This window comes from Heptranchias perlo, chromosome 2 (assembly GCF_035084215.1).
Source record: "Heptranchias perlo isolate sHepPer1 chromosome 2, sHepPer1.hap1, whole genome shotgun sequence".
Lineage (NCBI taxonomy): Eukaryota > Metazoa > Chordata > Chondrichthyes > Hexanchiformes > Hexanchidae > Heptranchias > Heptranchias perlo.
In genome coordinates, this window is record NC_090326.1 from 171,230,267 (window position 1) to 171,250,668 (window position 20,402).

A 20,402-nucleotide genomic window follows, 5' to 3' on the forward strand; every position below is an offset into this window, starting at 1 on the left:
CAGCCTCCTCCTCCACCTCTGACTCAGGATCTTCTCCAATCATTGGTGGCAGAGGCTGGTCCCTCATGATGGCGAGGTTGTGCTGCATGCAGCAGACCACCACGAATCTGCCCACCCGCTCAGGGGAGTCCTGCAGGGCTCCTCCAGACCGGTGCAGGCAGCGGAGGCGTTGTTTGAGGAGGCCTATGGTGTGCTCCACGATGTTGCGTGTGGCAGCCTGGCTCTCATTATAGGCCTGCTGTATACGTGTGCGTGGGTTCCTGACCGGTTTCATGAGGGGATAGCCCTTGTCGCCCAGTTGCCAGCCTGTGACTTGCCGAGTCGGGTGAAAGATAGCTGGCACGTTGGACTGCCGCATGACGAAGGCATCGTGACTGCTCCCAGGGTAACGGGCATCGACCTCCATGATTCGATGCGTGTGGTCGCACACCAGCTGCACGTTGAGGGAGTGGAAGCCCTTTCGGTTGACGAAGACGGCCGAGTTGATCTGCGAGGCAAGCAGGGCAATATGTGTGCAGTCCATGGCACCCTGCACCATGGGGAAGCCAGCAATGTGGGCGAACTCCCCGTGCTCACTCGTTCTGATTGTCTCTGTGGAGAGGGAAGGTGATGAACCTGTTCCTCATGTGGTACAGTGCGTCTGTGACCTCCCTTATGCAGCAGTGCACTGCATACTGTGAGATGTTGCACATGTCGCCAGCAGAGGCCTGAAATGCTCCTGAGCCGTAGAAATTCAGTGCCATGGTGACCTTCACAGCCACAGGCAATGCTGTCCTCGCCCTGCTCTGAGGCTGCAGTTGTGGCCGCACCAGTTGACAGATCTCGGTGACGGCTTCCTTGGTGAACCTCAGGCGTCGGATGCAATCCTCCTCGGTCGTGTTGAGGTAAGAGAATTGGTCCCGGAAGGCCCTCATTGGGTGGGGCCTCCGGCTCAGTGCCCTGCTCCTCCTCGTCCTCTGTCTCCACACAGCTTGACCTGCTGGGCGTGGCCTGTCTGCACACTCCCAGTCATGCTCAAAGCCCAGGGGGAGCCCGAGCAGACCGCCCATGGTCGCCAGGAATGTTGTTCCACCAGGGTTGTAACTTTCCGACCCGCAAGGCAGTACCTGCCAAACCACTCTCAAATGTAGTGTAGGAACTCTCAGTAACAATAGGGAGTTTCAAAAAACACTTCCTACTCCACCAACAGCTGGAAGCAATAATCCAGCAACTAACCTGCAACACCTGCATGGCCCCTTTAAATAGCGCCGGTGGGGGGTCCTCCAGGAACTGTAAGACGGCTTGAGATGGTCGGGGTTAAGACTGTGCGTTGAGTTGAGCGTTAAGGTCCAAAATGGTGTCTATCACTTTAAATCAGCGTTGCACACTGATTGCACTCATTTTCTCCCGACTTTACATGATTCCAGCGTTCGGGATCTGCGCCTGCGCTAACTCCTATACCAAGATGGCGTCCGGCGCACGTCACGCTGGAAACGTGCGTGCACAGCTAAGACGCCACCTAGGATGTCGGACAGGCCATGTAGCGCCGAAACAACGGGCGCTACACGGCCCAATTTAGCGCCCGAGGTTCTGTTCCTCGAGCTTCCATTGAGTTTCATTGGAACAGAGTAAGAGGCCGCGGACAGAGAGGTCAGAGTGGGAGTGGGACTGGGAATTAAAATGGCGAGTGACCGGCAGGTCAGGGTCACACTCGCGGACAGAGCGGAGGTGTTCAGCAAAGCAGGTGAAACAGTGATTTACTTGGACTTCTTTCAATTTACTGTACTGTATCCGCTGCTCACGATGCGGTCTCTCCTCTACATTGGGGAGACCAAACACAGATTGAGGTGATCGCTTTGCTGAACACCTCCGCTCTGTCCGCAAGTGTGACCCTGACCTGCCGGTCACTTGCCATTGTAATTCCCCGTCCCACTCCCACTCTGACCTCTCTGTCCTCGACCTCTTACACTGTTCCAATGAAGCTCAACGGAAGCTCGAGGAACAGAACCTCATCTTTCGATTAGACATTTTACAACCTTCTGGACTCAATAACTTCAGATCAGAACCACTGCTCCCATTTTTTCGGACAGCAGGTGCTGGTAATGGTTCTGCTGTTGCCATTTACAGCTACTCTAGACCGATCTTTAGTTTCTTAACCTGTCCCATTCCCACCCTCAGGGGGATGGGAACCTGAGCGGGGAGTCAGAAGGGAGTAAAGTTGAGAGCAGCAAGAGAGGGGAAGACCCAGGGGAAATTTACAATACAAATAGTACAAACAGTTGTTCAAGAACAAGTGAAAGGGAAAAGCGTAGAGCAGCGGAAAGAAAGTGTACTTTAGACACTACAGATAAAGTGAAAACTAGAAGGCGTAAGGAGATTAACCCAACATCAAAGCTGAAGGTCAGGCTAGGGTGTGTGGCCCAACTAAGAGTTCTATATACAAATGCACGGAGTATAAGGAATAAATTAAATGAACTACAGGTTCAAATTCAAATTGGAGGGTATGACATGATAGCTATTACTGAGACATGGCTGCAGGATGGTCAGGATTGCGAACTAAATATATCGGGTTATAAGGTCTACAGGAGAGACGGGAAAATGGAAGAGGGGGAGGAGTAGCCTTAATGATTAGAGATGAAATCCCTTCAATGATAAAGGGAGATATAACGAGAGGTAAGCAGCCAACAGAGACCTTATGGGTTGAATTGAGAAATAGGAAAGGATCTAAGACTATAGTGGGAGTTGTGTACAGGACCCCTGGCAGCAGCTCTGAAGTGCTAGATTGTATGAATGCAGAGATTAGACAAGCGTGTAAGAAAGGCATAGTGGTCTTAACGGGGGACTTTAACCTTCACATAGATTGGGAAAAGCAGACTAGCAACTGTCAGAAAATTAGTGAATTTCTTGAGTGTGTTCGGGATAGTCTTCTACAGCAGTATGTCCTGGAGCCAACAAGGGGGCAAGCCATACTAGATTTAGTAATGAGTAATGAACCAGATTTAGTTAACGGCTTAACTGTGCGTGAACATCTATCCAATAGCGATCATAACATGATCGAGTTCAATGTAGTGTTTGAAAGGGAAAAAAGTGAATCAGCTGCTAAGATTCTAGACTTGGGTAAGGCTGACTTCAATGGGATGAGACAGAGACTGTCCACAGTAAACTGGGCAAATCTGTTAATGGGTAAAACGACTGATGATCAGTGGGAAATGTTTAAAGAAACATTTAACGTGATACAGAATCGGTTTATACCCCTGAGGGGCAAGAACTTGCCAAAAAAACAGCCATGGACAACTAAAGAGGTAAGGGACAGTATAAGACATAAGGAAAGGGCATACAAAAAGGCAAAAAATGGCACAGATCCTGACGAATGGGAAAGATACAAAGATCAACAAAGGGTCACAAAACAGATAGTAAGAGCTACAAAAAGAGAGTATGAAAAGAAACTTGCAAGGGATATCAAAACCAATACAAAGAACTTTTATAGTTATATTAGGAAAAAGAGGGTGGTCAGGAGCAGTGTTGGCCCCTTAAAAACTGAAAGTGGGGATATTGTCATTGGCAATGGGGAAATGGCGGACATGATGAATAATTACTTTGCGTCAGTATTTACAGCAGAAAAAGAGGATAGCATGCCGGAAATCCCAAGAAAACTAATATTGAATCGGGGACAGGTACTCGATAAAATTAACATAAGTAAAGCAACAGTAATGAAGAAAATAATAGCTCTAAAGAGTGACAAATCCCCAGGACCAGATGGTTTCCATCCCAGGGTTTTAAAGGAAGTAGGTGAGCACATTGCAGATGCCCGAACTATAATCTTTCAAAGTTCTCTAGATTCAGGAACTGTCCCTCTAGATTGGAAAATTGCACATGTCACTCCGCTTTTTAAGAAAGGAGAGAGAGGGAAACCAGGGAATTATAGACCAGTTAGCCTAACATCTGTTGTGGGGAAAATGCTGGAGTCTATAATTAAGGATAGGGTGACTGAACACCTCGAGAATTTTCAGTTAATCAGAGAGAGCCAGCATGGATTTGTGAAAGGTAGGTCGTGCCTGACAAACCTGATTGAATTTTTTGAAGAGGTGACTAAAGTGGTGGACAGGGGAAGGTCAATGGATGTTATTTATATGGACTTCCAGAAGGTGTTTGATAAGGTCCCACATAAGAGAATGTTAGCTAAGATAGAAGCCCATGGAATCGAGGGAAAAGTACAGACATGGTTAGGAAGTTGGCTGAGCGAAAGGCGACAGAGAGTAGGGATAATGGGTAGGTACTCACATTGGCAGGATGTGACTAGTGGAGTCCCGCAGGGATCTGTCTTGGGGCCTCAGTTATTCACAATATTTATTAACGACTTAGATGAAGGCATAGAAAGTCTCATATCTAAGTTTGCCGATGACACAAAGATTGGTGGCATTGTAAGCAGTGTAGATGGAAAAATAAAATTACAAAGCGATATTGATAGATTAGGTGAATGGGCAAAACTGTGGCAAATGGAATAGAACAGGGTACTTCCTAATGGTAAAAAGTTAAAAACAGTGGATGTCCAAAGGGACTTAGGGGTTCAGGTACATAGATCATTGAAGTGTCATGAACAGGTGCAGAAAATAATCAATAAGGCTAATGGAATGCTGGCCTTTATATCTGGAGGACTGGAGTACAAGGGGGCAGAAGTTATGCTGCAGCTATACAAAACCCTGGTTAGACCGCACCTGGAGTACTGTGAGCAGTTCTGGGCACCGCACCTTCGGAAGGACATATTGGCCTTGGAGGGAGTGCAGCGTAGGTTTACTAGAATGATACCCGGACTTCAAGGATTAAGTTACAAGGAGAGATTACACAAATTGAGGTTGTATTCTCTCGAGTTTCGAAGGTTAAGGGGTGATCTGATCGAAGTTTATAAGATATTAAGGGGAACGGATAGGGTGGATAGAGAGAAACTATTTCCGCTGGTTGGGGATTCTAGGAGTAGGGGGCACAGTCTAAAAATTAGAGCCAGACCTTTCAGGACCGAGGTTAGAAAACATTTCTACACACAAAGGGTGGTAGAAGTTTGGAACTCTCTTCCGCAAACGGCAGTTGATACTAGCTCAATTGCTAAATTTAAATCTGAGATAGATAGCTTTTTGGCAACCAGAGGTATTAAGGGATATGGGCCAAAGGCAGGTATATGGAGCTAGATCACAGATCAGCCATGATCTTATCAAATGGTGGAGCAGGCTCGAGGGACTGAATGGCCTACTCCTGTTCCTATGTTCCTTGTCTCGCACCATCATCCCTTTTATCATTTAATCGCTCCTGCTCTCTACCCTATCACAGACCTTCCCTTTTGTTCTTTCCTCTCCCCCCCCCCCACTTTTCCTGACTCTGTATTTGTTTAAAAACTTTAACTCTTTAACATCTTCCAGTTCTGATGAAAGGTCTTCGACCTGAAACATTAACTCTGTTTCTTTCTCCACAGATGCTGCCTCACTTGCTGAGCTTCTCCAGCATTTTCTGTTTTTATTTCAGATTTCCAGCTTCTGCTTTTGAAATGAAAGCTCTGGGTTGGAATTGCCTGAGATCATCTCGCTGGGAGAGGGGTGGAACCAGATTCCTGCACTGTGTGTAATACGACACCAGGGAATTCTTCAAATTCAGAACTGCCTCAGACTGTTTCACACACTGAGCTACAGGCTATCTCCCCACTTACAGCAACAGAGTCCAGATATACTGGCAGGCGTAACTCTCACCCCAGCCACACATGTAGACAAACACTGGTCGCACAAACACTGGTCGTACAAACACTGGTCGCACAAAAACACTGGTCATACAAACACTGGTCGCACAAACACTGGTCGTACAAAAACACTGGTCGCACAAAAACACTGGTCATACAAACACTGGTCATACAAACACTGGTCGCACAAACACTGGTCGCACAAAAACACTGGTCGAACAAACACTGGTCGCACAAACACTGGTCGCACAAACACTGGTCGCACAAACACTGGTCGAACAAAAACACTGGTCATACAAACACTGGTCATACAAACACTGGTCGTACAAACACTGGTCGCACAAACACTGGTCGAACAAAAACACTGGTCGAACAAACACTGGTCGCACAAACACTGGTCGAACAAAAGCACTGGTCGCTCAAACACTGGTCGCACAAACACTGGTCGCACAAACACTGGTCGTACAAAAACACTGGTCGTACAAACACTGGTTGCACAAACACTGGTCGTACAAAAACACTGGTCATACAAACACTGGTCGTACAAAAACACTGGTCGCACAAACACTGGTCGTACAAAAACACTGGTCGCACAAACACTGGTCGTACAAAAACACTGGTCGTACAAACACTGGTTGCACAAACACTGGTCGTACAAAAACACTGGTCATACAAACACTGGTCGTACAAAAACACTGGTCGCACAAACACTGGTCGTACAAAAACACTGGTCGCACAAACACTGGTCGTACAAAAACACTGGTCGTACAAACACTGGTTGCACAAACACTGGTCGTACAAAAACACTGGTCGCACAAACACTGGTCGTACAAAAACACTGGTCGCACAAACACTGGTCGTACAAAAACACTGGTCGTACAAACACTGGTTGCACAAACACTGGTCGTACAAAAACACTGGTCGCACAAACACTGGTCGTACAAAAACACTGGTCATACAAACACTGGTCGTACAAAAACACTGGTCGCACAAACACTGGTCGTACAAAAACACTGTTCGCACAAACACTGGTCGTACAAAAACACTGGTCGTACAAACACTGGTTGCACAAACACTGGTCGTACAAAAACACTGGTCGCACAAACACTGGTCGCACAAACACTGGTCGTACAAAAACACTGGTCGCACAAACACTGGTCGTACAAAAACACTGGTCATACAAAAACACTGGTCACACAAACACTGGTCGTACAAAAACACTGGTCGCACAAACACTGGTCGTACAAACACTGGTCGCACAAACACTGGTCGCACAAACAACTGGTCGCACAAAAACACTGGTCGTACAAACACTGGTCGTACAAACACTGGTCGCACAAAAACACTGGTCGCACAAACACTGGTCGTACAAACACTGCCCCTGCACAAAACACTGCCTGTACAAACAATGCCCGCACACAAACACTGCCCCTGCACAAAACCCTGCCTGTACAAACACTGCCCGCACACAAACACTGCCCCTGCACAAAACCCTGCCTGTACAAACACTGCCCGCACACAAACACTGCCCCTGCACAAACACTGCCCACACAAACACTGCCTCCACACACAAACACTGCCCACACAAACACTGCCCCTGCTCAAACACTGCCCGCACAAACACTGCCCACACAAACACTGCGTGCGCAAACACTGCCCGCACAAACACTGCCCACACAAACACTGCCCACACAAACACTGCGTGCGCAAACACTGCCCACACAAACACTGCCCGCACAAACACTGCCCACACAAACACTGCCCACACAAACACTGCCCACACAAACACTGCCCGCACAAACACTGCCCCTGCACAAACACTGCCCCTGCACAAACACTGCGCGCACAAACACTGCTCCTGCAAAAACACTGCTCCTGCACAAACACTGCACGCACAAACACTGCCCCAAACAAACACTGCCTGCACAAACACTGCCTGCACAAACACCGTCCCTGCACAAACACTGCCTGCACAAACACCGTCCCTGCACAAACACTGCCTGCACAAACACCGCCCCTGCACAAACACCGTCCCTGCACAAACACCGTCCCTGCACAAACACTGCCTGCACAAACACTGTCTCTGCACAAACACCGTCCCTGCACAAACACTGCCCGCACAAACACTGTCCCTGCACAAACACTGCCCACACAAACACTGCCCCTGCACAAACACTGCCCACACAAACACTGCCCCTGCACAAACACTGTCCCTGCACAAACACTGTCCCTGCACAAACACTGCCCGCACAAACACTGCCTGCACAAACACTGCCCGCACAAACACTGCCTGCACAAACACTGTCCCTACACAAACACTGTCCCTGCACAAACACTGCCCGCACAAACACTGTCCCTGCACAAACACTGTCCCTACACAAACACTGTCCCTGCACAAACACTGCCCGCACAAACACTGTCCCTGCACAAACACTGCCCGCACAAACACTGCCTGCACAAACACTGTCCGCACAAACACTGCCTGCACAAACACTGCCCGCACAAACACTGTCCGCACAAACACTGCCCGCACAAACACTGCCTGCACAAACACTGTCCCTGCACAAACACTGCCTGCACAAACACTGTCCGCACAAACACTGTCCCTGCACAAACACTGCCCGCACAAACACTGCCTGCACAAACACTGCCCGCACAAACACTGCCTGCACAAACACTGTCCCTACACAAACACTGTCCCTGCACAAACACTGCCCGCACAAACACTGTCCCTGCACAAACACTGTCCCTACACAAACACTGTCCCTGCACAAACACTGCCCGCACAAACACTGTCCCTGCACAAACACTGCCCGCACAAACACTGCCTGCACAAACACTGTCCGCACAAACACTGCCTGCACAAACACTGCCCGCACAAACACTGTCCGCACAAACACTGCCCGCACAAACACTGCCTGCACAAACACTGTCCCTGCACAAACACTGCCTGCACAAACACTGTCCGCACAAACACTGTCCCTGCACAAACACTGCCTGCACAAACACTGTCCCTGCACAAACACTGCCTGCACAAACACTGCCCCTGAACAAACATTGCCTGCACAAACACTGCCCGCACAAACACTGTCCCTGCACAAACACTGCCTGCACAAACACTGCCCCTGAACAAACATTGCCTGCACAAACACTGCCCGCACAAACACTGTCCCTGCACAAACACTGTCCGCACAAACACTGTCCGCACAAACACTGCCCGCACAAACACTGCCCGCACAAACACTGCCCCTGAACAAACACTCCCTGCACAAACATTGCCTGCACAAACACTGTCCGCACAAACACTGTCCCTGCACAAACACTGCCCCTGAACAAACACTGCCCGCACAAACACCGCCCCTGCACAAACATTGCCTGCACAAACACTGCCCGCACAAACACTGTCCGCACAAACACTGCCTGCACAAACACTGTCCGCACAAACACTGCCTGCACAAACATTGCCCGCACAAACACTGCCTCTGCACAAACACTGTCCCTGCACAAACACTGCCTGCACAAACACTGTCCCTGCACAAACACTGTCCCTGCACAAACACTGTCCCTGCACAAACACTGTCCGCACAAACACTGCCTGCACAAACACTGTCCGCACAAACACTGCCTGCACAAACACTGTCCCTGCACAAACACTGTCCCTGCACAAACACTGCCTGCACAAACACTGTCCCTGCACAAACACTGTCCCTGCACAAACACTGTCCCTGCACAAACACTGTCCGCACAAACACTGCCTGCACAAACACTGTCCGCACAAACACTGCCTGCACAAACACTGTCCCTGCACAAACACTGCCTGCACAAACACTGTCCCTGCACAAACACTGTCCCTGCACAAACACTGTCCCTGCACAAACACTGTCCGCACAAACACTGCCTGCACAAACACTGTCCGCACAAACACTGCCTGCACAAACACTGTCCCTGCACAAACACTGTCCCTGCACAAACACTGCCTGCACAAACACTGTCCCTGCACAAACACTGCCTGCACAAACACTGCCCGCACAAACACTGTCCGCACAAACACTGCCTGCACAAACACTGCCTGCACAAACACTGCCTGCACAAACACTGCCCGCACAAACACTGTCCGCACAAACACTGTCCGCACAATGGTGGAGCGATGGAAATCAGGGATGTGCAAGAGGCCTGAATTGGAGGAGCGCAGAGATCTCGGAGGGTTGTAGGGCTGGAGGGGGTTACAGAGATAGGGAGGGGCGAGGCACTGGACGGATTTGAAGACAAGGATGAGAATTTTAAAATCGAGGCGTTCCCGGACCGGGAGCCAATGTAGGTCAGCGAGCACAGGGGGTGATGGGAGAACGGGACTTGGTGCGAGTTAGGATATCGGCAGCAGAGTGTGTCGATAAACAGCAAATTAATTTCAATTTAGCGAACTGTGAGGTGGTTCATTTTGGTAGGAGCAACAAGGAGCCAATTATTCCTTGGAAGGTAAAAAACTAAATGAGGTAGAGGAGCGAAGAGATCTGGGAATACTGATTCATAAATCACTAAAAGTAACAACACAAGTCGATAGACCATAAAGAGTGCAAACAAAGTCCTGGGGTTCAGTTCCAGAGGAGTAGATTACAAGAGCAGGAACGTAATGTTAAATTTATATCGAACCTTGGTTAGCCCACACTTGAAGTACTGTGTCCACATTATAGAAAGGACATTGAAGCACTGGAGAAAGTGCAGGAAAGTTTAACAAGAATGTTACCAGAATTGAGAAGATGCAACCATCAGGAAAGATTGAACAGGCCGGGGCTCCTAGACGTCATTAAAATGATGGGGTTCGACAGGGTGGATGTGGGCAAACTGTTTCCACTTGTGGGTGAATCCAGAACGAAGGCACATAAATATAAGATAGTCACTAAAAGATCAAACAAAGAATTTCGGAGGAATTTCTTTATACCGAGGGTGGTGAGAGTGTGGAATTCGCTGCCACGGGGAGTGGTTGAAGCAGAGAGCATTGACGCATTTAAGGGGAGGCTTGATGCAAACATGAGGGAGAATGGATTAGAGGGATAGAGAGGCAGGGTGGGAAGAGATAATTAGAGTGGGAGGAGGCTCTTGTGGAGTATAAGCACTGGGATAGTCCAGTTGGGATGAATGGCCTGGTCATTGCATGCAGTTCTACCTAATTCTATGTAAGCTTGGCCTGAGTGCTTATCCTTCAGTTGGTATTACTTTCAAACCTCTGATTCAGAAGGTTGTGGGTTCAAACCCAATCCCAGGGGTTGGGCACAGAATCTAGCCCCAGACTCAATGCAGTGCTGAGGGAGTGCTGCATTGTCAGAGCTCTCTTCCTTCAGATACCTGTGGAACTGAGGTTCTGTCCACTCGATGTTAACCGGCTGCAATGGGCTGAATGCCACTTCAACCAAGCCTATCTTATGGTCTTTCTCTCCTGTGTGACCAATGTTTGAACTGTGTGTGATCTCTGTCTCTCCCCAGGGAGGTCTGCGGTCATTATCCAGTGTGCTTGCCGCCAGTATCTTGCACGGAAGGAAAGGACCAAGCGCCTGAAGGAGAAGGAGAACTTTGAAGAATTAATGGAGCAACTTCAGAGGGAGGTGGGAGTTCATCAGAACCAAATAGTACAAGAGGAAGTCTTCAACCAATCAGCCGGCCGTCCCACAGACCCTGTACACTCCACCCTATCATGGACTCTACCCACCCATTGAATCTCCTCAAACAGACCCTGTACACTCCACCCTATCATGGACTCTACCCACCCATTGAATCTCCTCAAACAGACCCTGCACACTCCACCCTATCATGGACTCTACCCACCCATTTAATCTCCTCAAACAGACCCTGTACACTCTACCTTATCGTGGACTCGACCCACTCACTAAATTTCCTTCCACAGATCCTGTACACTGTATCCTATCATGGACTATACCCACCCATTTAATCTCCTTCCACAAACCCTGTACAATCTACCCTAACAATCTACTCATTTCTCCTCTGATAGCTTCTGACCCTCCGACAATGCAGCGCTCCCTCTGTACTGACCCTCCGACAGTGCGGCGCTCCCTCAGTACTGACCCTCCGACAGTGCAGCGCTCCCTCAGTACTGACCCTCCGACAGTGCAGCGCTCCCTCAGTACTGACCCTCCGACAGTGCGGCGCACCCTCAGTACTGACCCTCCGACAGTGCGGCGCTCCCTCAGTACTGACCCTCCGACAGTGCGGCACTCCCTCAGTACTGACCCTCCGACAGTGCAGCGCTCCCTCAGTACTGACCCTCCGACAGTGCGGCGCTCCCTCAGTACTGACCCTCCGACAGTGCGGCGCTCCCTCCGTACTGACCCTCCGACAGTGCGGCGCTCCCTCAGTACTGACCCTCCGACAGTGCGGCACTCCCTCAGTACTGACCCTCCGACAGTGCGGCACTCCCTCAGTACTGACCCTCCGACAGTGCGGCGCTCCCTCAGTACTGACCCTCCGACAGTGCGGCACTCCCTCAGTACTGACCCTCCGACAGTGCAGCGCTCCCTCAGTACTGACCCTCCGACAGTGCAGCGCTCCCTCAGTACTGACCCTCCGACAGTGCGGCGCTCCCTCAGTACTGACCCTCCGACAGTGCGGCGCTCCCTCAGTACTGACCCTCCGACAGTGCGGCACTCCCTCAGTACTGACCCTCCGACAGTGCAACCCTCCCTCAGTACTGACCCTCCGACAGTGCAGCGCTCCCTCAGTACTGACCCTCCGACAGTGCGGCGCTCCCTCAGTACTGACCCTCCGACAGTGCGGCGCTCCCTCAGTACTGACCCTCCGACAGTGCGGCACTCCCTCAGTACTGACCCTCCGACAGTGCGGCGCTCCCTCAGTACTGACCCTCCGACAGTGCAGCTCTCCCTCAGTACTGACCCTCCGACAGTGCAGCGCTCCCTCAGTACTGACCCTCCGACAGTGCAGCTCTCCCTCAGTACTGACCCTCCGACAGTGCAGCTCTCCCTCAGTACTGACCCTCCGACAGTGCAGCGCTCCCTCAGTACTGACCCTCCGACAGTGCGGCGCTCCCTCAGTACCGACCCTCCGACAGTGCAGCTCTCCCTCAGTACTGACCCTCCGACAGTGCAGCTCTCCCTCAGTACTGACCCTCCGACAGTGCAGCTCTCCCTCAGTACTGACCCTCCGACAGTGCAGCACTCCCTCAGTACTGACCCTCCGACAGTGCAGCACTCCCTCAGTACTGACCCTCCGACAGTGCAGCTCTCCCTCAGTACTGACCCTCCGACAGTGCAGCTCTCCCTCAGTACTGACCCTCCGACAGTGCAGCTCTCCCTCAGTACTGACCCTCCGACAGTGCGGCCCTCCCTCAGTACTGACCCTCCGACAGTGCGGTGCTCCCTCAGTACTGACCCTCCGACAGTGCGGCACTCCCTCAGTACTGACCCTCCGACAGTGATGCTCTCCCTCAGTACTACACTAGGAGTGTCGGCCTGGATTATGGGCTCAAGTCTCCGGAGTGCGACTTGAACCCATGACCCTCTGACCCAGAGAGGAGAGTGCGACCCACTGAGCCGCGGCCGACACTTCTGTCACCTTTAGTGTGAACAGTGTTGTCACCTTTAGTATGATGTGGAGATGCCAGTGATGGACTGGGGTTGACAAATGTAAGGAATCTTACAACACCAGGTTATAGTCCAACTGTTTCATTTGAAAATCACAAGCTTTCGGAGGCTTTCTCCTTCGTCAGGTAAGTTTCTCACAACGACCTGACGAAGGAGAAAGCCTCCGACAGCTTGTGATTTTCAAATAAAACAGTTGGACTATAATCTGGTGTTGTTAGATTCCTTACCTTTAGTGTGAACAGTGTTGTCACCTTTAGTGTGAACAGTGTTGTCACCGTTCATTGATCCTATTGGTGATTATTTGATATCACTCTCCGGTTTCCATGATGTGGAGATGCCGGTGATGGACTGGGGTTGACAATTGTAAACAATTTTACAACACCAAGTTATAGTCCAACAATTTTATTTTTAATCCCACAAGCTTTCGGAGGCTTTCCCCTTCCTCAGGCGGTGTGGAAATGACATTTTCGAATCCTTCGCATTTTAAGATCACAGAACAAAGCCTGGTGATTACTGCCCGTTGCCAAGGCAATCACAGTGAGCAGACAGAAAGGTGTCACCTAAAAAGGCCACTGAATATACAAACCCCCAAAAAAAAGAGAGAGAGAGAAGGAAGACAGTCAATGACCCGTTATATTAAAAACAGATAACATTTGTTCGCTGGTGGGGTAACGTGTAGCGTGACATGAACCCAAGATCCCGGTTGAGGCTGTCCTCATGGGTGCAGAACTTGGCTATCAATTTCTGCTCGACGATTTTGCGTTGTCGTGTGTCTCGAAGGCCGCCTTGGAGTCCGCTTACCCGAAGGTCGGTGGCTGAATGTCCATGACTGCTGAAGTGTTCCCCGACTGGGAGGGAACCCTCCTGTCCGGCGATTGTTGCGCGGTGTCCGTTCATCCGTTGTCGCAGCGTCTGCATGGTCTCGCCAATGTACCATGCTCCGGGGCATCCTTTCCTGCAACGTATGAGGTTTCCAGCACTGGATTCTTGTTGAGCGGTGTCTTGTGATTGGCTGCGGTTATTGGCATTAACCTTTGGCCTGTCCCGTTTAGGCTTTTGTCGCTCTGGTGAAGAGGGAACAGGAAGCAGCAGCGAGAGAACGAGAAAAGGAAGAGAAGGAGCGAAAGCGCAGACAGGAGGAGCAGAAACGCAGGAACCGGATGTTGGAAGCTGCCTTCGAGGGGGATGTGGATGAGATGCAGGCGATACTAAAGGAGGTCGGGAGAACGGCAGCAGACTGTCCGCCTGTTTATCACAATGTTTATAACAGGACCGGCTGTTTGCCGTCTTTTCCCCTTCACCTGGCGCCCTCTGTAGGCCTCCTGCTCTCGGTGTCTCCGGGCCTCCATCCATGGCCTTCCGGCATGGTGCCTGAGCTGGGATTCTGCTCCATTCCTTCTGTCTCTCTTGCTTTCCACCCAAAGAAGAAGACAAAAGGGATGCTGTTAGAGGGCAGAGTTATCCCTTCTTCTCTGCTGTGAGTGGAAGAGCCCATTATCATAAAACTAATGGAGATGTCGGGCCTAGGGTTCCCAACTTCAGTTGGACGCATCCCTGAAGGTTTCATGACCTCCCTCCTCTAACTGCCCCACCCAGTAAATCAGGTTTTTGTTCCCCATCTCAAATATTTTTATAATTAATAATCAGAAGTGTTTAAAGAAAGTGGAGGAAAATGCACAGCACTTTTCTCAATGTCACTGTGAGCTTCCGCCCGGGAGTTGCTCGCTGCAGTGTCCAGGAGATTAATCTTTAATTCCTGGAGGCTCCAGGACAATCCTGGAGGGTTGGCACCCCACATAGGGCCAGCAGATGATCTCCGCCGATGCGGGCAAGGCTGAGGTCGGGAGCTCACTGTGCAGGAGACCTGAGGCATGGACCAGCGCCCCATCACTCTGAGTACCACGTACTTTCCACCAGTAAACACTCCCTACAATTTCCAGCTGTGGGAGGCCATTGCAGCGAGCAGTGCATTGAGCTGTGCGGCGAGCTGTGCGGCGAGCAGTGCGGCGAGCTGTGCGGTGAGCAGTGCGGCGAGCTGTGCGGAGAGCTGTGCGGCGAGCTGTGCGGCGAGCAGTGCGGTGAGCAGTGCGGCGAGCTGTGCGGCGAACAGTGCGGCGAGCTGTGCGGCGAGCTGTGCGGCGAGCTGTGCGGTGAGCAGTGCGGCGAGCTGTGCGGTGAACAGTGCGGCGAGCTGTGCGGCGAGCTGTGCGGCGAGCTGTGCGGCGAGCTGTGCGGTGAGCACTGCGGTGAGCTGTGCGGCGAGCTGTGCGGCGAGCAGTGCATCGAGCTGTGCGGCGAGCTGTGCGGCGAGCAGTGCATCGAGCTGTGCGGCGAGCTGTGCGGTGAGCTGTGCCGCGAGCTGTGCGGCGAGCTGTGCGGCGAGCTGTGCGGCGAGCAGTGCATTGAGCTGTGCATTGAGCTGTGCGGCGAGCTGTGCGGCGAGCAGTACGGTGAGCTGTGCGGCGAGCTGTGTGGCGAGCAGTGCATCGAGCTGTGCATTGAGCTGTGCGGTGAGCTGTGCGGCGAGCTGTGCGGCGAGCTGTGCGGTGAGCAGCGGGAGAGCTGTGCGGTGAGCTGTGCGGCGAGCAGTGCGGTGAGCTGTGCGGTGAGCTGTGCGGTGAGCTGTGTCGTGAGCTGTGTCGTGAGCTCTGCGGTGAGCTGTGCGGCGAGCAGTGCGGTGAGCTGTGCCGTGAGCTGTGCGGTGAGCTGTGCGGTGAACAGTGCGGTGAGCTGTGCTGCGAGCTGTGCGGCGAGTTTTGCCGTGAGCTGTGCGGTGAGCTGTGCGGTGAACAGTGCGGCGAGCAGTGCCGCGAGCAGTGCGGTGAGCTGTGCGGTGAGCTGTGCGGTGAGCAGTGCGGTGAGCAGTGCGGTGAGCAGTGCGGCGAGCTGTGCGGCGAGCTGTGCGGCGAGCTTTGCGGCGAGCAGTGCGGCGAGCTTTGCGGCGAGCAGTGCGGTGAGCTGTGCGGCGAGCTGTGCGGCGAGCTGTGCGGCGAGCTTTGCGGCGAGCAGTGCGGTGAGCTGTGCGGCGAGCTGTGCGGCGAGCTGTGCGGCGAGCAGTGCGGCGAGCTGTGCGGCGAGCTGTGCGGTGAGCAGTGCATTGAGCTGTGCATTGAGCTGTGCGGCGAGCTGTGCGGCGAGCAGTACGGTGAGCCGTGCGGTGAGCTGTGTGGCGAGCAGTGCATCGAGCTGTGCATTGAGCTGTGCGGTGAGCTGTGCGGCGAGCTGTGCGGCGAGCTGTGCGGTGAGCAGCGGGAGAGCTGTGCGGAGAGCTGTGCGGAGAGCTGTGCGGAGAGCAGTGCGGTGAGCTGTGTGGCGAGCTGTGCGGCGAGCAGTGCGGTGAGCTGTGCGGTGAGCTGTGCGGTGTGGTGCGGTGAGCTGTGCCGCGAGCAGTGCGGTGAGCTGTGCGGTGAGCTGTGTCGTGAGCTGTGTCGTGAGCTCTGCGGTGAGCTGTGCGGCGAGCAGTGCGGTGAGCTGTGCCGTGAGCTGTGCGGTGAGCTGTGCGGTGAACAGTGCGGTGAGCTGTGCGGTGAGCTGTGCGGCGAGTTGTGCCGTGAGCTGTGCGGTGAGCTGTGCGGTGAACAGTGCGGCGAGCAGTGCCGCAAGCAGTGCGGTGAGCTGTGCGGTGAGCTGTGCGGTGAGCAGTGCGGTGAGCAGTGCATTGAGCTGTGCGGCGAGCTGTGCGGCGAGCTGTGCGGCGAGCTTTGCGGCGAGCAGTGCGGTGAGCTGTGCGGCGAGCTGTGCGGCGAGCAGTGCGGCGAGCAGTGCGGCGAACTGTGTCGTGAGCTGTGTGGCGAGCTGTGCGGTGAGCAGTGCGGTGAGCTGTGCGGCGAGCAGTGCATTGAGCTGTGCATTGAGCTGTGCGGTGAGCTGTGCGGCGAGCTGTGCGGCGAGCAGTGCATTGAGCTGTGCGGCGAGCTGTGCGGTGAGCTGTGCATTGAGCTGTGTGGCGAGCTGTGCATTGAGCTGTGCATTGAGCTGTGCGGTGAGCTGTGCGGTGAGCTGTGCGGTGAGCTGTGCATTGAGCTGTGTGGCGAGCAGTGCATTGAGCTGTGCATTGAGCTGTGCGGTGAGCTGTGCGGTGAGCTGTGCGGTGAGCTGTGCATTGAGCTGTGCGGTGAGCTGTGCGGTGAGCTGTGCGGTGAGCTGTGCATTGAGCTGTGCGGTGAGCTGTGCGGCGAGCAGTGCGGCGAACTGTGTCGTGAGCTGTGTGGCGAGCTGTGCGGTGAGCAGTGCGGTGAGCTGTGCATTGAGCTGTGCGGCGAGCTGTGCGGTGAGCTGTGCATTGAGCTGTGTGGCGAGCTGTGCGGTGAGCTGTGCTGTGAGCTGTGCATTGAGCTGTGCTGTGAGCTGTGCATTGAGCTGTGCGGCGAGCTGTGCGGTGAGCTGTGCATTGAGCTGTGCGGTGAGCTGTGCATTGAGCTGTGCATTGAGCTGTGCTGTGAGCTGTGCGGTGAGCTGTGCGGTGAGCTGTGCGGTGAGCTGTGCATTGAGCTGTGCGGTGAGCTGTGCGGTGTGGTGCGGTGAGCTGTGCATTGAGCTGTGCTGTGAGCTGTGCGGTGAGCTGTGCGGTGTGGTGCGGTGAGCTGTGCATTGAGCTGTGCTGTGAGCTGTGCGGTGAGCTGTGCGGTGTGGTGCGGTGAGCTGTGCATTGAGCTGTGCTGTGAGCTGTGCGGCGAGCAGTGCATTGAGCTGTGCTGTGAGCTGTGCGGTGAGCTGTGCGGTGAGCTGTGCGGCGAGCAGTGCATTGAGCTGTGCATTGAGCTGTGCGGTGAGCTGTGCGGTGAGCTCTGCGGTGAGCTGTGCGGTGAGCAGTGCATTGAGCTGTGCATTGAGCTGTGCGGTGAGCTGTGCGGTGAGCTCTGCGGTGAGCTGTGCGGTGAGCTGTGCGGCGAGCAGTGCATTGAGCTGTGCATTGAGCTGTGCGGTGAGCTGTGCGGTGAGCTGTGCGGTGAGCTGTGCGGTGAGCTGTGCGGTGAGCTGTGCGGCGAGCAGTGCATTGAGCTGTGCATTGAGCTGTGCATTGAGCTGTGCGGTGAGCTGTGCGGCGAGCTGTGCGGCGAGCAGTGCATTGAGCTGTGCATTGAGCTGTGCGGTGAGCTGTGCGGTGAGCTGTGCGGTGAGCTGTGCGGTGAGCTGTGCGGTGAGCTGTGCGGCGAGCAGTGCGGCGAGCAGTGCATTGAGCTGTGCATTGAGCTGTGCGGTGAGCAGTGCGGCGAGCTGTGCATCAAGCTGTGTCGTGAGCTGTGCGGCGAGCAGTGCGGCGAGCAGTGCATTGAGCTGTGCATTGAGCTGTGCGGCGAGCAGTGCGGCGAGCTGTGCATCAAGCTGTGTCGTGAGCTGTGCGGCGAGCAGTGCGGCGAGCTGTGCGGTGAGCAGTGCGGCGAGCTGTGCATCAAGCTGTGTCGTGAGCTGTGCGGCGAGCAGTGCGGCGAGCTGTGCGGTGAGCAGTGCGGCGAGCAGTGCATTGAGCTGTGCATTGAGCTGTGCATTGAGCTGTGCGGTGAGCTGTGCGGCGAGCTGTGCGGCGAGCAGTGCATTGAGCTGTGCATTGAGCTGTGCGGTGAGCTGTGCGGTGAGCTGTGCGGTGAGCTGTGCGGTGAGCTGTGCGGTGAGCTGTGCGGCGAGCAGTGCGGCGAGCAGTGCATTGAGCTGTGCATTGAGCTGTGCGGTGAGCAGTGCGGCGAGCTGTGCATCAAGCTGTGTCGTGAGCTGTGCGGCGAGCAGTGCGGCGAGCTGTGCGGTGAGCAGTGCGGCGAGCTGTGCATCAAGCTGTGTCGTGAGCTGTGCGACGAGCTGTGTGGTGAGCCGTGTGGTGAGCTGTGTGGCGAGCAGTGCATCGAGCTGTGCATTGAGCAGTGCATCGAGCAGTGCATTGAGCTGTGCGGCGAGCAGTGCGGTGAGCTGTGCGGCGAGCTGTGCATTGAGCAGTGCATCGAGCAGTGCATTGAGCTGTGCAGTGAGCAGTGCGGCGAGCTGTGCGGCGAGCTGTGCGGTGAGCTGTAACGTGAGCAGTGCGGTGAGCTGTGCCGCGAGCAGTGTGGTGAGCTGTGCGGCGAGCTGTGCGGTGAGCTGTAACGTGAGCAGTGCGGCGAGCTGTGCGGCGAGCAGTGCGGTGAGCTGTGCCGTGAGCAATGCCCCGAGCTGTGCCCTGAGCAGTGCGGCGAGCTTTGCGGCGAGCAGTGCGGTGAGCAGTGCGCTGAGCTGTGCGGTGAGCAATGCCCCGAGCTGTGCCCTGAGCAGTGCGGCGAGCTTTGCGGCGAGCAGTGCGGTGAGCTGTGCGGCAAGCAGTGCGGTGAGCTGTGCGGCGAGCTGTGCGGCGAGCTGTGCGGCGAGCTGTGCGGTGAGCTGTGCCGTGAGCAGTGCGGCGAGCTGTGCGGTGAGCTGTGCCGTGAGCTGTGCCGTGAGCAGTGCGGTGAGCTGTGCGGCGAGCTGTGCGGCGAGCTGTGCGGTGAGCTGTGCGGCGAGCTGTGCGGTGAGCAGTGCGGTGAGCTGTGCGGTGAGCAATGCCCCGAGCTGTGCCCTGAGCAGTGCGGCGAGCTTTGCGGCGAGCAGTGCGGTGAGCTGTGCGGCGAGCAGTGCGGGGAGCTGTGCGGTGAGCTGTGCGGCGAGCTGTGCGGTGAGCTGTGCCGTGAGCAGTGCGGCGAGCTGTGCGGCGAGCTGTGCGGTGAGCTGTGCCGTGAGCAGTGCGGTGAGCTGTGCGGCGAGCTGTGCGGCGAGCTGTGCGGCGAGCTGTGCCGTGAGCAGTGCGGTGAGCTGTGCGGTGAGCAGTGCCGTGAGCTGTGCCGTGAGCTGTGCCGTGAGCTGTGCGGTGAGCAGTGCGGCGAGCTGTGCGGCGAGCAGTGCATCGATCTGTGCGGTGAGCTGTGCGGTGAGCTGTGCGGCGAGCGGCAAGCTGTGCGGCGAGCTGTGCGGTGAGCTGTGCGGCGAGCTGTGTCGTGAGCTGTGCGGTGAGCTGTGCGGTGTGCAGTGTGGTGAGCTGTGCGGCGAGCAGTGCGGCGAGCAGTGCGGTGAGCTGTGCGGCGAGCAGTGCGGCGAGCTGTGCGGTGAGCTGTGCGGCGAGCTGTGCGGCGAGCAGCGGGTGAGCAGTGCGG

The 20,402-nt window shown here is 54.3% G+C and overlaps 1 protein-coding gene across 1 annotated transcript in view; it reads left to right on the forward strand.

Annotated features, from left to right (window-relative positions):
- Positions 1 to 412: 412 nt before the first annotated feature.
- Positions 413 to 20,402, forward strand: part of LOC137332653 (IQ motif and ankyrin repeat domain-containing protein 1-like) — an 84,673-nt gene continuing 64,683 nt past the window's right edge. The window contains exons 1-3 of the mRNA XM_067996607.1: positions 413 to 494; positions 11,183 to 11,301; positions 14,364 to 14,528. Of these exons, the coding sequence (XP_067852708.1) occupies positions 413 to 494; positions 11,183 to 11,301; positions 14,364 to 14,528 (366 nt within the window). The remainder of the gene's footprint in view (positions 495 to 11,182; positions 11,302 to 14,363; positions 14,529 to 20,402) is intronic.